This window comes from Thunnus thynnus, chromosome 4, assembly GCF_963924715.1.
Source record: "Thunnus thynnus chromosome 4, fThuThy2.1, whole genome shotgun sequence".
In the NCBI taxonomy this organism is placed as follows: domain Eukaryota; kingdom Metazoa; phylum Chordata; class Actinopteri; order Scombriformes; family Scombridae; genus Thunnus; species Thunnus thynnus.
In genome coordinates, this window is record NC_089520.1 from 12,945,314 (window position 1) to 12,963,145 (window position 17,832).

The following is a 17,832-nucleotide window of genomic DNA, read 5'->3' on the forward strand; positions in this document are numbered from 1 at the left end:
AAATGGATGGCTAACAACATTTTATATAATTAATATTTTATCACTTTCTCAGCTGGTGGAACTAAATCAAAAGGTCAATGTATCTGTAATATCCCTGCGAGGAGGTTATGTTCCCCACTTTAATGAGAAACAGTTCACTTACAGGACTAATTACAATCCATTCATCATTTGTTCTGCTTGATTAATCATATTCATGTTATAAAAAAAAAGGTTCACCTCTGAATTGAACACGCTGACAGGGGTGAGCTGATGATCATTCTGCAGTAAGTTTGGATATTTTCTGTTTGAACTGTGGGTCTCCACCTTTGCTCACTGAAGCCTGAACTTCGACATAAAGCTGGGATCCCAGCCAACTTATTTGGAGAGATCCTGTTCCCCAGCTACCTCTGCTAATTCAGTGCACACCTCGAGCTAGATTAATAAATCATCACCAGTTTCAGAGTTTTTAGCTGTTTGATGGAACATTTGCAGGTTGATTACCTGCCACTTTGTATGATAATTGGCAAGTAATATGAGGTATTCAGTTCTGTGGGAAAACATAGATTACTTGTAAATTCTTCACATGAAAAGTCAATTTCATTGCCAGCACAAAACATTTTTTATTCCTCACCTTGAAAATTTTGTGAAAATGCTTGTTGCTCAATAAGGTAAACTGTCTATTTTCTTCACATCATCCACAAACTTATACCTGTCTGCCATGGTAACAAAGTAACCCAATTTTTAGAGTATTGGGTCCAACTAGGTTGTCATGTTTGTGAGAAGCAATAGACAGACACCTCACCCACTGTCTTCCTTCAGGCAGAGAGCTGCATGAACCCCAAGCTTCCTCGAGTTAGTGATTGCGAGCATATGGTCGATTTTATTGAATGCTTTCGAGAAAACAAAGTGCATCAGCCTTCACACACTGCTCCACTCTTATCGGCGGCCTCACATCATTGATGAAGCAATGGGTGGTAGTAAATTTTCCCCGATAAACATTTCAAATGCTGGATGTCTAAATTTTGTGCCATACTGCTCGTAAACCAGTGCGCTGCATGCCTTTCCCTGGCAGGAGTGATACTGGTCTAACAGACTAAAACAATTAAATTTAAAAGAAACACACTGTGTGAAGTTGAGAGTAGTCTGGAAGAAATTGTTCAGTTCAATGAGTGCTTTCTTATTAGCTGGCGGAGATTTGTCCGCCCACCTGCAAGAGATGGGAGTATCTGTCAGGGCCACCATGGTAAAAGGGGGCACCAGCCTCTCTGGATGTCAGGTCAGTCTTGTATGTTGTTATTTTCTTCTTGACAATGCTCTTTTCAAGCAGGGATCTTGGGCACTATGTGTAGTACAACTGATGCTGTGGTGGTGATTACAGACGTTTGTTTGATGGGTACACAGTGCCAGCTAGTGGATGCTAAGAAAACTGATGTGTATGTGCACTGCAGCTGCTACTGCAGAGGAGGCCAACTGCCTGCATCTCAGCCTACATCAGCAAAATGAAGGAGGTCAGTAAAGGGGCAGTCTGTCAGGGCTGATAACCTCCATATCTATAAATATAGTATTGCTAAGAAGAAGAGAGAAAGCGGACCATGACTCAGAGTTAGTTTTAGTATTGTACATTGTATCCATAGCTGAATGTTTCTTACTACATTTTTTTTTTTTACTCTTGGTCCCCCTGCCAAGATGCTGCTGCCTCCCCATCATGTATTCCAACTTTAAGGCGATTATGTGGATGCTGCTTAATATTTAATAACAGACTGCATGAGGCATTGACTAATCTCATAAAACCAAAAGAAAACAAAAACCACGGGTGGTAAATAAAATATGTTTAATTTATGTCATAAATTACTCATATTTACGCAGAATTAAAATGTTATGACACTTTCTATAATAATATATTTCTGTGTGTGGAATCCAGTACACTTATTTACAGCTGAAGAACAAAATATATACAATGAATACTACGTTAAGTGTATTTGTGATCAAAATTTGCTTTTGCATTCAAACAAGCCAGATAGTCTTACATATTTAAAGGAGGCGGTTTTCAACAAGGCACAATAGAGCATTAAAAACATAGAACAGTAAAAATATAAAGTACTGTTGTAATGTAAGAAGCACTGTATAAATATCTTTTGAGTTCATCAAATTTCTCTGCAACAATACTGAGACCCTGAGCTCCATATAACTTCACAGGAATCTTATCAGAACATGAACATTGTGTCCAGGTTCATGTTGTCTTTCAGAAGTGTTGATGTGAAATTAAGCTGAAACTGTTTGCAACGTATATGTTATTGTTTACACAAAAGAGTTATATTCTATTGCATTGTTGTGTGATTATTTTTCCTCAGCCTATTATCTGTATTGTATTTTCTTGCCTACTTTATATTCTATTTGCATATTTATACCATTTTCCATTTCACTGGTAAAGCTTTTCCCCTGCTGCAGCTTTGCATAGTTAATTCATATAGTGAAGTGACTTGACCAAAGGCTGTAGATCAGTTCGGATGTGTGTTTCCTACAGTACTCTGAGTTACCAGTGGATTATCATATTTCAAAATGTGACAGATTGCACATATGCCCTGACATGTTGCAGTTTGTGGCTCCGCTCGCAGACATCACACCATCCCCTCGATGGTGTCCAGCTTCGGAGAGCGCTCAACCTCAGTTTGTTTTGTCTCCTGTTGCCTGCACACCTGCTGATAATCTTTCAGTACCGTCACCACCTCGTCATGTCCGAACTGCATGGCATCATCGACTGGGAGGTTTCCCCACCTGCACGGCAATGAGTGAAGGTCATGATGAGGAGAGAAATCAAAAACAGAAGACAGATCAGGGATACAAATCCGTGATGCACATATATGGATTTTCTGTATGATATATGGTGAAGAGCTTAAAAACTCAATGGTCGATAAGTGAAATGTCCCAATCCAATTTATATTTTGGGATTCATCTGTTATTGAGTTACTTTAGATATGGTAAATAGTAAATGGGCTGCATTTATATAGTGTTTTTCTAGTCTTCCAACCACTCAAAACGCTTTACATACTACATGCCACATTCATGCACGCATTCATACACTGATGGCTCTACCTCCTTAGCCACAGCCGCCCCAGATATCTATTCTATATGACTAGTAATTTTTGTACCTCTGGCTTTGAGAGGGAATTGTACATTTGCAGTTCATATTTTACTTTCATTCAGACCTTTACATTAGGATAGCATAGGATAAGAAAAAAATGATTTTATCTGATGATAAATCTCAGAAAACACAACTAGAAGTTAAAATATTTGATCACGATCAAAGACGTAAGATGAAAAGCAGTGAAAATAATGGATAATCAATGCTATAGATACAAAGACAAATGGTACAGATGACGATCTCACCTGTCTTCTACGAACGGATCAACTTTGCAGGTTTCAGTAAGGAACTTCACCACATCTATGTGACCTGAGAATAAATATAAAACATGGCAGTTTATCGTTTCCCAAATGCAATGTTTTTGTAATAACTCAAAAAACCCTTTTCACTTTGGGGTGAAACATCAACAAACCCCTTAAAAATAACTCCACCCAAAACTATCAAGCTATTCAAAAATGTACAATTTTATCTAATAGCATGAACAAAATGTGTGTGGGGGATATATATCTCTGAAAGTAAAATATAACTACCAAAAATACAAACTACATGAAAAAACTGATGTATGATTATTTCTTCTAGCCACAATCTAACTCATGATCAGATTTAGGAGTACATAGCTCTGCTTTTTTCATTTGGAAGAAAACAGTTATTGCTTGCATTTCTATCTTATAAACAAATGACTTGCTTACAAGGCTTTTTTTGAAAAATGTTGCTGTTGAGGTCACGGCAGTGGAGCATTAAATTGACGCTGTGAATAAACTTAGACCAGAACACAAGATAAATAATCGACCATATGGAGCTCTGTAAGGGTTTATGAGTGGATTCATTAGTGGTTTTGTATAATGTGAGCCAGAGGTGCTGTGACTCTCTAGTTAATCATGAAAACAAATGAAGTGAAAACTAACTTAGTGCTAATTACAGCTGTGTCAGTTAGAGATGAAAAGTAAATCTCTAAATCTTTCAGCCAGATGGCATAAATACAACAACAAAGTAAACACATGTGAGTGAGTGACAAGATTAAAAAGCTAGACTTGAATCACAGCAACATGTGTCGTTTCTTAAAATGCTAGTTAAATATTTTAATTTCAACTAAGTTTAATATATGTGTTTGGGTATGTAATAAAGGTGTTCTTGGGTTAAACAATTCTCATTTAAAGAAAAGTATTTTGAAGATGAAATCTGTAACTTTCCACATTTGATCATCTTTGAACTACTGCAAGCATGCCAGAGCACATAGTGACAGACTTTTTATGGTGTCTCACCTCATCGTTGGTATACAGTTATCTAGTAGAGTGAAATGTCACTGATATCGCACCTGTTCCACCAGCCAGGACAGGATAGTGCAGGCGTGACTTGACAAGCCAATTAACATTTCTCAGCAGAGTTTAGAGCATCTCCAGCTGTAGTAAATGTGCCAGATTTTGTGTTTTACCATGTATCACCACACAAGAACAATATACAAATTTCAGCTTCAACATGAGTAGTTTGAGACTATTTAGAATAGCAGTGTTTTATTGGATATTAAACCCAAAATTAATTGTATGTTATTGTCTTATTGGAGTTTATATTTTTCACACTTTGGTCATTTTTACCTTTTAAAGCAGAGGATGTATTTGTACTAGAATGTTTTTTGCCCAGCGGTCACACAGATTTGCTGCCAGACTGCTTTATGGTTTACCTATGGAACTGATTTACATTGTTGCTCATTAATTAAATGCAATATTAGAACCGGTGATGAACTGAACATGTGAAGCTCACCCTCTGCTGCAGCGATGTGTAGCGCTGTTCGAGAATCATAGTCTTTCAGATCCATGTCCATGGATGAAAGTGCAAACCTGAGGAAATAAAGATAAGTAACTTTAACAGTTGACCTATGCTTTTTGATACACAAAATAAAATATTTTATTAGTTAATAAAAACTTAGAATGTCTTTATTCCATCTAGTATTATAGAAACAGTATAGTATAATATATACAGTATATGTATTGATGTTAAACTTAAGCTAAAAAAGCCACTTTTTCTTCTTTTCACCTATTGATTGGAGGTTAGAGGGGAAACATTTCACATTTCTTTTCGCACACTTTTTGTATATGCAAGTATAAAACTGTATTATTTATTGATGCATTTGGTTATGTTTTTTACTTGTTGGATAACCTTTTACTACATATTGCCAGGTTTGGGGCTCCATAAATGACATGCAAGTAGCAGAACAAGGGATTATTTAGTACTTAAATGACCCTTTATAACTAATAAAATGAGTAATTCTAATAACCTCTTAATAGATATAAAAATATGTTCTTCAATAAATCATCTCTGTGCAATATCTGTGTATGCTGTCAGATTTTTACTATGATTGGGAATAGTTGAACTATAGATGGGTGGAAAATGAAAGTAAAAAACAAAATAAATAAGTGGAGAAACATAAAACGCTTCCATAGAACAGACAGAGGAGCAGTGAAGTCTTGGTGAGTATGAAAATTATGTGAATTATGCTTTGGCCTTTGCAGTCAAGACAGGAATAAGTGTTTATCCCTCCAGTAGAGTTCCAGAGAGTTGGAGAACTGATGCAACTGATTGGTTCTCATTTAATTTGTCACCCATCTGCATATTTTTTTTATTATCCAGGCCTGGTGTAAATATTCTGAAGGCAATTTATTATGTAAGACAAACAATACTCAGGCTTGCTGATAATGTACCTTCTCAAGGCTGACACATCTCCACTGTAGGCAGCGAACATCAAGTTGAAAACAGACTTATTCTGAAAAATACAGGAAAGTAACATAAACACAGAGGCACAAAACACACCGACGCATCAAACAGAACAAAGCAAGAAAGAAACAAACCCTGTCATCGCCATCCTGCCTGCGAGGATCCTGCTTCTTCACAAAGTGCCTCAAGTTGTCATAATTGTGGAAATTGAAGAGTGACACAAGCTCCTGAGGATGACAAAATCCAGTATTTACAGTGTGCAATTTAAGAGGAACACACACTATGATTCATACATGCTTCCTGTGTTTTAAGACAGAAAATTAAAACCTGTGAAGAAAATCTGAAGCTGCTACATCGCAGGAGGCTGATTTAATGTCATTACTTAATGACATAATGCAATTAATTAATAATGCAATTAAGGCCAAAATGAGAAAATCTCTGTCAGAAGCAATTGTAAAAACAAATTTCATAAAAATGATTTCGATGTGATTTAAATTCTACACATTATGGATTCACTTAAGCTACTCTTTTCTCAGAAACAGTCAAAACGTTAAGAAACAAAAGGCAGGGTGTATGTCTTGCCTGACAGAAGTGTATTCCTCGGACGCTGTTTCCAACTCTGTCCAGCGGAGGAGACCAACACATTACTCCCATTACATTGGGGATCACCAGCAGTATTGCACCGGACACTCCGGATTTGGCAGGCAAGCCCACCTGGCAGATGAGAAGCTGGATGTGTGATTTGTTTCAGGCAAACACACAAACAAGCGTTTCCTCCACAGCTTAGGCTAAGTGATCACACAGAGCGCTCGTTTGTCTTTCTGCGATGTCATTTCTGTTGTGTTGGAGGGTTGGTGTTGTGGTACCAAACATCTGCTGGCATTACTTACATGAAAAGCCATCTGGCCGGAGAAGTCATACATGCCACATGAGTGCATGAGACTCAAGGTGTTTCGCACCGCCTCTGCACTCAGGACATGCTCGCCTGTGATCGGACAGATCCCTCCGTTGGCCAGAGTGGCTGCCATGATACTTCCTGACTCGCAGGTCACCTCAATGGAGCAAAGCTAAGAGCAAAAGAGGGTTTATAGCTGAAACTACTGAAACTGTTTTCAATACAGGTAAATTAATATCAGGATCAACAAGAATAACAGAAGGCTGTTTAAAGATTCTTCCTGAAAGGCTCTGTTCACAGAGGAACAGTTTACCGTACCTGGAAATAGAAGTCTAGGGCATCGATCATATCCGCACCCGGAGGAAAACACTGGAAAATTAAATAAGATCAATACGAGCATTTGACCCAGCAAACTGCACACAGTCATCCCCTGTATACATGAGTTATAATTTTTTCAGAAAAAACAAGAGAGGATGACAGATTTTTAGCATCCTTGGTAATATATACACTTGTCACATTTGTTGTTCGGTATCAACAGCAAACAGGCAGTTTCATGCCGATTTGACCCCCTACGCTTTTCTTTTGCAGGTGGTGAGCCCACACAGCAGTGCTTCCATGTTAAACATTCAGACTGACTGAGGAATCCAGGCTTGGATCCAGGAGGGGGCCTCGGTTTCCCTACAGTAAGTACAATCATTCTTAATCTAGCCCTTTACATGGTATGAGTTTGCCTTGGGAGACCATTTCAAGGGATTCTGTCCTCAGTGAAGGAGTTCAAGTGTCTTGGGGTTTATGCTGTTCATGTGCGAGGGTGAGATGGGATGAGTAATATGAGAGAGGCAGATCGGTGCAGAGTCTGCAGTTGTACCAGACGGTGACAGTGAAGAGGAAACTGAGCCCAAATTATTCGATTTACCTGTCAGTCTACAATCTAACACTCAACTATGGTCATGAACTTTCAGTAGTGACCAAAAGAATGAGAGAGCAGACAAAAGGAGCTTCCTTTGCAGCGTGTCTAAGCTAAGAAATGTGCAAAAATGTTAGGCTTATGAATGTTTCTACCAGACAAAAATGATAATTAGGTTTCCAGAATACAAGATTATCCTTCACATTGTAAGTGTAATATCCTTTCTATAGTGGCTGTGCCAACCCTTAAGAAATATGTGACATGTACATATAAAAGTGAATGAAAATAATTGTCAGTTGGACACAGTTATGCAAATATTAAACTTGATCTCAAGGAGAGACAACGTTCATTTAAATGATTCATAATTCCACATATTCAGCAATGTAGCAAAACAGTCTCTAACTGACCTTCTTCTCTTTCATGTAGTATCCAATGGCAAAATTTCTGTCGCCTGTTTCTTTTTCAGACTGGAACCTGAGACACAGAGGAAAAGGTGGTCAATACTAAATCATCAATAATGCAACAGGGCTGTGGACAAGCACTTTGCATAACACAGTAACTCATCTAACTGAGGCGTGCTTAAAGAAGATATATAGTGATAAAATACCTCTAAATTATTTGACAATACACTCACGTGGCATTGCTGAATCCAACATATTCTTGACCTGCCATCTTTTTCACAAACTCCATAACCTAAGGAAGCAAAAGACAAAATATGTGTGCTGCAGGATCTCTGAGCCCATTGAGATAATCATACCACATTTTCATATTCAGACAAGAAGATTCCAGTTGCATCACTTACGTAGTCAAACTTCTCTGCCTTGTTCGAACGAGGCTGAAGACAAAGTGAGAGAGTCAGTTGCTCGTGTAAAAATACGCCGTAATTATGATTACCACATTCATGCAATTCCCACATTCAAGAATATGACTTCTGTACAACTAATTACACGGTGTGAAACAATGTATGAATGTATCACTGATTGCATAATTTAGTATCCTATTATCGGCCGGGACAGGAAGAGGAGCGATAGGCAGTCATCGTAAACCGCAGAGCTCAGGTAGAGTTCAGGGAGTATTTTACAAAACAGGACTGCAGACAAAACATGATACTATCGATCCTGATTCTCCTGATGCGAATCTGTAAAACAATGAACAGCAGTTATATTCAGTTATTAAGGTATAATTTCACTAAATATTTCATACAATCGGTGTTTTACGTTATATTAATAACTTGCTACTGCTGCTTTATGACTTATCCCCTAAGCCTTGTCATAATGATTATGATCACATCGACAGACTCAGTCAACAACCTGCAGGCTAACAAGTTACCATACTGCACATTACAGGGTCACATGGGGCTGGCAAGATTTTGATGATTTTCTCAAAAGCAAAAACAAGATAATTGTTTTGCCAGAAAGTGTTGACAACGTTCCTGTTGAAAATGTTTAAAAGCAATAAGAAAATCCAATAAAACAGAAAAAGGCAAAACAATTAAATAACAGTGATGTGTATGCAACTATCTCAGACTTGTCATGTCTGGAATACATAAAAATTTTATGATATTCCACAACTGCCGTGACCGGTGGGTCGAACACGTTCACCTGTTTACCTTGATAAGAGAGCTGATCACTATGGCCCCAGCATTCACCATGGGGTTGTGAGGTTTATCTGGGAGAAAGGACAAGATAAGGCACAATGTTGATGAGGAGTACTATACCGAATAACTAAAATTTTAACAATCACAAATCAAACACTAATGAATACGGAAGATTTTTATAAAGTCATGAAGGGACCTGAGATATGAAGCAATGTGTGGCATGTTCACACTGAGGTGCACATCTATTAAAAAACAACACAAATACAATCAAAGGACAACACAATCAATTCAAACATTCACATTACAAACATGCTCTAATTGGGCTGTCGCCATGAGGAGAAAAGAAACAAAAATATGATAAATTAGCCAGTTTGATATGAGTTTGCATTCATTTTAGTTGTGCTATAAAGAGAGAAATAAACTGACCTTTGCAATACTTCTTAAAAGAAAGTTTTGATTACACTTATAATGTGCAGTTAAATCTAGGTTCAGAGTCAAAGACCACACCCACATTTCTTGTTCCTTGTGTAGCAAAATAAATGTTTTTAATAAGATATATATATATATATATATATATATATATATATATATATATATATATATATATATATATATATATACATACATATAAAATAGATAAGTAAATCTTGGTTTCAGCTAGAGGGAGACATAATCTGTCCAGTGAGTGATAACACTGATGCAGTCAGCAAAAAAAACAAGTCAGCAAAAGTAGAAATAATCTGGTGTAGCATTCATATCTGCTCATATCTCAGACTTTTTTCCCCCAGCCATTTTAAACTAGAAGTGTCATTTCCTCACACTGATTGCAAGGTGATATAAGCTTTTATTATCAAACAGGGGAGTCATGAGGCCTTACACACCTTCATCATCAAGTGAGAGCATGTTGAACTTGAGTCCACTGGGCTCCATGCCGACATAACGGTGAACCTTCTCTGTTCCAGCTTCATGGACGGCGATGGCGTACTGCAGGGGCTTCACGCAGGACTGCAGGCAGAACGGCAGCTTGGTGTCGCCTACTGAGTGCCTGAAGGAAGAAGGCAGAGCAGATGTCAAGGCCTGTGCAATTATGGAAAAATCATGTGACTGGTATCACTGTATGCAACAGATTTACACCTTTAAACTCCACAGTACTACCACATATCATCTGTTAGCCTCTCAGCAGCCTCGCTGGAGCAGTTTGGGGATTAGACCAGGTGCCTCGCTCAAGGGCATCTCACTGGTGGTAAGCTCCTCTCATAGCTTTCTCACATTTTAGAGATTTATCCTTTCTGACCCTGTTGTAAACATACTCGGAAGAAAAATCAGCTTTAACACTAAGACCAAGTCCAAATCTATTTTTCTTACCTCTGGCCATCCACTGTACATAAAGACATGCCCCACAGATCTGGATTAAACTTGGCCAGCTGGGGGATGTAGTCTGCAACCTAAAGGACCAGGATACACAAAAGAATCAGAGTCCAATCACACAGCTTCATGTTAAAGAGTAAGTGTCTCCACTAAAGGGCACTGCAACAAAAAATAAGGAGGAAATGTTGGATGAAAATTATTTTGCATGAACATGAAGATGGAATGAGGAAGAGTCAGTGAAATGGGAGACGGGCAGGCTCATGAGATATTTTCTGCCTCATGATTCGATATGTGTTAAATTTGCTGCCAGCAAATAGTGGGAAGGTAGCATGAATTTAAAGAAAGCCATGTCAATCTATAACTGTAGTTTGCCCTTGACTACAGCATATACAGGGCATATTATATTGTGTAAAATATGTATTCAAAAAATTAGTATTCACACGTGAAAGAAATTAATTATTCTGGTTCTCCATGTTTATACATCTGTGTTACAATTCTCTAAATACAGAAGGAAATTACACATTTTTTCCATTCAATCTATTTTCCATTTCTATATAATAAAGAACAAACAATTCTTTGAGTATGATTTTTGCTTAAATGCTTACCTCTCCATCAGTTTGCTTTTGCACTGTGTTATAAATTTCATTTATTTTTTGTGCAAACACATCAAACTCAGGGATGATAAATTTCTTCCTGAAGGCCTCGATCAGCAGGACGATGTTTCCACCAACACACCTGACAGCAGAATAAGTGCACAGAGTTACTCAGGAGCACTTAGTAAAAATGAAATCCTTTATATAATATTAACATAGTGCATATACACTCACCAAGCACTTTATTAGGAACACCTGTGCAATCTAATGCAATCCAAGACAACAGCTCTGCCATAAATTCTCCTTTTATGAAGCTTATATATTTTCAGTTTCAGTTGACATTGTCAGAAAGGTGATAATTCTACTTTATGTTTACTACCGAGGTCATAGTGGGAGGTGGTGGTGGTGTACTGGAGTGCATTATATTGAAAAATGTTCCTAATATATTGTCCACCCATTAACGTACATGAAGTGGGCAAAATATCAGGAACACTTTGGATTTAATTAGATTGCACCTGTGTTCCTAATAAAGTGCTCAGTGAGTGTATGTGTACTTTTTGTGTGTACTTTGTGTGTATATACGTGTAGTTTGTGTGTATGTGTGTGTGTTTGTCTACTCTGTATGTACTTTGTGTGTGTGTATACTTTGTGTGTGTGTGTGTGTGTGTGTGTGTGTGTATGTGTGTGTGTGTGGGCAGCAGCTGCCAGCTATCAGTCTGAGTGACAAGCCTTTGCTTTGATCAACATGACAGTAAATACAGCTGACATGTCCTGACACACAAGATAACACTGACTTTTGCACCACAGGAATCCTCCAGGTTTTTTGTTAATCAATTTAAAAGGAACATTTCACCACTTTTAGCACAATTTATGACTTTGATTAGTTACTGTCTATGTACGTATGCAGCTTTTACAGAAGTGCTTGCTTCAACATTCATTGTTCAATGATGAACAAAGATTATTGTAATAAAAATGTTCTTTGACAGCTATTATTATCTATATTTGTGTTACATTATACAATATATTATTTTGCTCCCTTCGTATACATAAAGTACAAGTCAAAAGTTTGGAGACACTTGCTCATTTAAGTGAATGGGAAAGTGTATCCAAACTTTTAACTGGTACTGTACATGGAGGAAGCTAACATCCACAAAGTAATCATAACATTCATTTGCAGTCTCTTTTGTTTTAGTTATGCTTTGATTATTTTTAATAAAGTAATTTGGATAATCTAGTTTTCCTGTACCCTTCTTAATTATGCTACTAAACACTTTCCATGTACCTTGTGTATTACTTCTGTGCTGTTCTAATTGTTTGTTGTAATAATCCTTTCTATTGAGTCTATTGAGTATATTCTTTGTATTTGTTTTAGGCTTCCTTTGTTCTACATTTTAAGAACTGCTTATATAGTTTTTTTTTCTAGTCCTGTAGTGATCCAAGGCTTGTCTTCATCTTTGTGTTTCCTTTGTGTTTGTACAGGACAGTGATTGTCATATAAGGTGGTAAAAGTAGACAGAAATTCATCATTCATAAGCTCTGTTTGGATCATTATTTGAATAACCCTCATTCCAGCTTTGCTTCCTTAAGTCCTACTAAGGAGCCTCTTTGGCTTCTCGTGTTTTGTGTTAAATCAATATATAAGTATCAGTATTTCTCTGAGTTTTAATCTTTACAAAAGTTCTTTGAGGTTGCAAAAACAGGAGGGTGGTCACTTATGTCATTAAGTTGCAGTCCACTTACTATTCTACTCCCAATTTCATTGGTAAAAATGTTATCTATTAATGTAGTACTGTCACTTGTTATTCTAGTTGGTTTTAAGATCATAGGAAATAGACTTATACTGTACATTGTGTCAATGAAGTTTCTATACTTTTTGTGTTAAAATGTAGTGACCACCTTGTAGTGTCATGCGATTTAATAAAAACATTAATCACATTCATTAATCACATTCATGGTATAGTTCTAGCTTTCTCTACAATCTTCATGTTGACCACATTGTTCTTAAACTTGTAATAAATGACTTGTAATCAGTGAGGTTAGTTGTGTGTTGAAGACAAAGGAAGGACGATGACAGACAAGGAGAGAGACAGGCAGAAAGACAATCATGTAGCAAGTCACATACAACAAATCCTTCGTTAAAATGGATTGTTGCTGGAAGGTCAGACTAAAAATAGTCCTCATGCCTGCACTGGGTAGTGAATGGAAAACCAAATACCATGAGACAGTCGTGTTGAGATACAAGTCAGTTTTGAGGGGCATATTAGAAGAGCTACTCCCATAAACAAGCAACTCTTGCCAGAGAAATCTATTGTAATGTTTCCCAGCAAGTACACTTTGCTAGCTTGAACACTGTTGCTCATTAGTACTGCCCAAAAAACGCTGTGTGTTCCTCTGTTTGAGTTGCTGAACTGCTGCATTAATATCCCTCAGTGTGTGTGGAAATGGGAAATCCAGTCATACAGTGTTACATGTCATACATGTTGTGGGTTTTCTACAAAAGAACACAGGACATTAAGCCATACATCAGCATCTGTGGTACGGGGTTGTGCGTAGGAGTTTACTGCTTGCTGAAGAAATTCCCACCTCGTTAACATGATGTATAACGTGTGTGGTCTTCAGGATAAAGACATAACTAGACTGAGAGTTAATTGCCAGCTGCTGCACTTTGTACTCAAAGAAGCAGTTCACTTCAGATTGGCTTTAGATCATCCAAATAGAATAAAACCCAGCAGCATTTTGTTTGTGGTGATCAAAGCAGCAAAGATAAATTGAAAGTATGTTTCCAAATATAACAGGACAGGTTTTAAGATAATCGCAGTTGGTGATGAGTGTACTTCAGTTCCTTAGACGCTTCTCCAAATCAAGGGTCAAAGGATAGACGATGTTGAATTGCTGTAAAGATTGTAAGGCAAATTTGTGATTTGTGATATTGAGCTATATAAATAAAATTGACTTGAAATTAACAGTTACTCAGTAGTTCTCATTAAAACATTTAAGAATAAGGTCTAAAAATGATCAAAAATAGCTTAATTATTTAGATTAGAAAGAGATGTTGTAATATTTTGCTGCTTTAAACACCACAGAGTTTTACTGCACCGGTGAGAGTTACAGCCAGTAAGACCTCAGCAAGCTGGACAAACAGCAGTACTTAAGAGGAAAATCTAATTTTATGGTGTCCTGGAGTGAACTCCCTTGCTGCTGTTGTTGTAAGCTATCAGCCTCTTCAACAGCAGACATTTATGTTACTAATTACAGTAACGACTGCATCATTCCTATTCGAAGAAGTGCTTTCAGTCAGTCAGCATGTTCTGCAACTTCCTCGGAGGAAAGGACTTTATTACCTGTGCAAATTAGAGAAATCAACACTTAGCGCTCTTTAACTGGTCAGTTGAAGCTGTACGTGGCTTGTTAACAATCAAACATGTAGTTTCTTTTCTCTGCTGCCTTCCTGTTATCTGTATTATCCGTCTGTATCGATCCTTTCCTATTTCTTTCCCTAAATGTTTTTTTCCTTAACTGACTTAGAGTGTATTGTTGTTAATTATTCAATATTGTGTTGTGACATTGTCTGATTGGTAGATATGTACTGTTTTTAGTCTGTGCCTTCTTTTATAAGTTGTCATTTCCCAGTTTTAGGTTGCCTTTTTATCATCTGAAAACGATCCTTTAAGGCTAATTCTGGCTAATTTATAGTTCTTTTTTTCCTGTTGGTTATTGAGCACTGTCCCTGTCAAATACATAAATAAAATAAAAATAGATAAATTAAATTAAAAAAATGGCTCAGTTCTATTCAAGTGTCCCAGTGTGTTTTGACAGTGAACCAACATGCACAACACCAGGATGCTGAAACTCACGCAGCTAAATCGAATTCAGTCATATTGTTTGATTCCTTGTTAACCTCTTTGTAGACCCGTCACTGTCTCACCTGTGGAAAAGGTCTCTGTCCATCATCACCTCACCAACAGATTCCCTCACAGCTCTCCGGAGATTCTCCATGCAGTCCCTCAGACGAGGGTCAGACGGATGAAGGCCGGTTTTCTTCAGGGCCTGCAAACAACAATGGACTAGTCTTTAGGAGGAACAGTCTTTTGATATGCTTTCTGGTTTTATCTACAGTGTTGTTGTAAAAATCACTGAAGCAGCTGACTCACTAAATCCTAACTGATCTTTCTACATCCGAAACATGCTTTAAGTATAGAACTTCTAAGATGTATTGAGTCATTGATTTATCTCTTAAGTGTTAGCTGATAGCTACATTGACAGTGGGGTGTTTCTTCAGCTACTTACTGAGGTAAAGTATGAGATGGGGACTTGCTCTTTCCCCTCTGTGATGGTGTAGAAAAGCATGTCTTCCACTCGAGAGCTGGGAGGCTTTGAGTGCACATTCCTGGTTAAATGAAGAGAAAACTCTTGAAAAGACAAAAGCGATCATTCTTACAAATGACGTAGCTGAAATGATAATCCCTTTCCAAAACTGCTAATTAAGCTTCTGTAGTTTAACCAACAAAGCAAAGAACCCATTGTAGTTGTTATGTTGTCAATTATGCACAATTATCTGCAGATAAATAGCTTGTATCACCAGCTTAGTAATACAAGGAACAATAAAATATACTTTAGTTAGTATGAAAAACATACTTTACATGCAAAATAACTTTTTGAAAAGCGCGGCTGCAATTTGTATACAAGTGATTTAGTCTATTTGGAGCTCTACATGTCATGTTGCTTTAAAAAAAAACCTCTCATATCCAGTGCTAAATGCCAGATCTCATTTATAGCTGACACACGCTGACGCTTCAGCTGATATTAGGCTACCACCTTACTTTTGAATTCAGAGTTTAATTCTTATTCATTAAATACTCCTCTGTATATCTTCTGTGTCCATATACTGTTCACCGTAGTATGTAATGTACAAATGTGTATGTGAACATAATCTAAATTATAACAAAACTTATTTCAGCAATATGTGGATGCAGCCTGTGTGAGAAGCAACACCACCAGCAGGGAGGTGTATGTTTATCATACAAAAACACTTACTTTTGCGAATGGAAATGTTTAAAGTGTGTGGACGGTAGTCGCTGGGACGCGATTGTTGATTTTGTGCGCAGGCAACATGCTGGCTGGATGATGAAAACCTTCTTCGAGGCATCTGTATTTTTGACGATCAGCCGGACACAGTTAGTCGGACGCAGCGCTCTCAGACAGTGCATGGCGGCTTTGACCCGCTCTGATAGTTTCTCTGGCGGTCAAGAAATACAGCAGATAACGGTAGCAGTTGTTTTTTTTAGCCGGCTCCTGCGAGGTCACTGACTTTCACTTGAAAAGCTGAAGTTTTGCTGCGTTCAGGTGTCGTCGGAAATATTGTACTTTTGACTGAACTGTTTTTTCTTGCCCCGATCAAACCAGTATTACCCTGCTGCGTAAGCTATGTGTAAAAGTGGCGTATTTCATGCATGCTTTGTTGAAAGCCTCTGGAAATTTGGCTTGAAATAATAGAAAATGTATGTATGATATCAAAGTTAAATAGCTATTGCAGTATGCCAGATATTAAATGATATTGCCTAATATTTAAAAAAACAACAATTTTTGGCTAAATATTTATGACCAAAAAACATTTATGTGCCCGGAACTGTAGGTGACATGAAAGAAAAGAACAGACATTTACGAGGAGCACTTGAAAGCAGCAGGGGGTCTGTATAATAAACTACAGGCACACCACTTTCTGTTGCAGCTGTCACTTGACTGACAGATACAGTAGCCAATGAGAGACTAGGAATTTATTTTGGAAAGACACTCACTGTTGTGAGTGTGTGTGTAAACTAATCTTGATAATAATACCATTTTGCCACCACAGAATCTTGAATTATTAATAAAAGAGACACATAATATTTTATCAGGGAAAAAAATGCTATGATGAACTCAACAACAACCTCACACCTGTCACTAACTCCTCAGGGGTATTTAAGTCTGTCCAGCCTTTCACCTGTTGTGTAACAACACATGTTCAGCCAACTAGCTTCTCAAGTTTATTATCATGGTCACCACCAGTTGAACCTGATCAGTACATTCTGTCAAACACTTATCTGGTAGTAAGAATACAATTAATTCCCACAAAAATATGATAATAATGAAGACAAATAAAAGTGAATTAAATGGATTAAAAAGTATGTGTAATGGCATTTTTAACACCACATAGAAACAGTATTATCAATACTAAAAATGTATCAGCCAGTATAAACTAGATTATAATATTATACCATTTGGAGATTATGCATAAATAGTGATCATAACATGCTTTCTTGTGTGTAGTGTTGCTTCACCACCTTATGTGAGTTTGTAGCACCACCTGGTGAAATTTCCACTCAGTGGTTTCAGGCTGTACAATATAAACTGGTGTTACTTGTAAGCAGGCAGACGGAGCCAAATGCTGGTGAAGCATAAATCATTGCTTATTCTAGTGTTTCTTGTGAGTTTCAACATGAGTCTCTGCATGAGAAAAATGACAAATGTCTAAAATTATTAAAGTCATGTCACTACAGTATATCATAATGTTCTTGAAGATTTAAAAAATGTTTGATTTTCACAAGCTATGGTAAAATGCAGGTGTTAGTTAGACCAATATGACTGTTTGGCTTTATCCAATCG

The 17,832-nt window shown here is 37.4% G+C and overlaps 1 protein-coding gene across 2 annotated transcripts; it reads right to left on the minus strand.

Annotated features, from left to right (window-relative positions):
* Nucleotides 1-1,793: 1,793 nt before the first annotated feature.
* gls2b (glutaminase 2b (liver, mitochondrial)) lies at nucleotides 1,794-16,542 on the minus strand. Of its 2 annotated transcripts, none has more exons than XM_067586778.1 (18): nucleotides 16,225-16,540; nucleotides 15,478-15,577; nucleotides 15,116-15,237; nucleotides 11,203-11,332; nucleotides 10,595-10,674; nucleotides 10,111-10,274; nucleotides 9,242-9,300; nucleotides 8,435-8,467; nucleotides 8,267-8,325; nucleotides 8,040-8,106; nucleotides 7,044-7,094; nucleotides 6,721-6,897; nucleotides 6,413-6,544; nucleotides 5,965-6,057; nucleotides 5,818-5,879; nucleotides 4,880-4,956; nucleotides 3,367-3,430; nucleotides 1,794-2,754 (listed from the first exon to the last, which is right to left on the minus strand). In XM_067586778.1, exons 1-18 carry the CDS (start codon nucleotides 16,395-16,397, stop codon nucleotides 2,598-2,600), a joined length of 1,800 nt encoding a protein of 599 aa, XP_067442879.1. In that variant the 5' UTR covers nucleotides 16,398-16,540; the 3' UTR covers nucleotides 1,794-2,597. The 2 variants fall into 2 exon arrangements, 1 of the variants encoding a protein (XP_067442879.1); XR_010928133.1 differs by lacking the exon at nucleotides 1,794-2,754 and adding an exon at nucleotides 4,714-4,807 and having other exon boundaries at nucleotides 3,382-3,430; nucleotides 16,225-16,542.
* Between the last annotated feature and the right edge of the window lie 1,290 nt (nucleotides 16,543-17,832).

What these genes read in the sequence shown, in the direction of transcription:
- gls2b (XM_067586778.1), bottom strand. Translation starts at nt 16,397, where the DNA reads ATGCACTGTCTGAGAGCGCTGCGTCCGACTAACTGTGTCCGGCTGATC. An exon ending in GCTCTCACTTGATGATGAAG is followed by an intron (nt 9,301 to 10,110) that starts GTGTGTAAGGCC and finishes CCTTTCTCCCAG; the next exon opens with ATAAACCTCACAACCCCATG. An exon ending in CCCTAGACTTCTATTTCCAG is followed by an intron (nt 6,898 to 7,043) that starts GTACGGTAAACT and finishes TTTTGCTCTTAG; the next exon opens with CTTTGCTCCATTGAGGTGAC.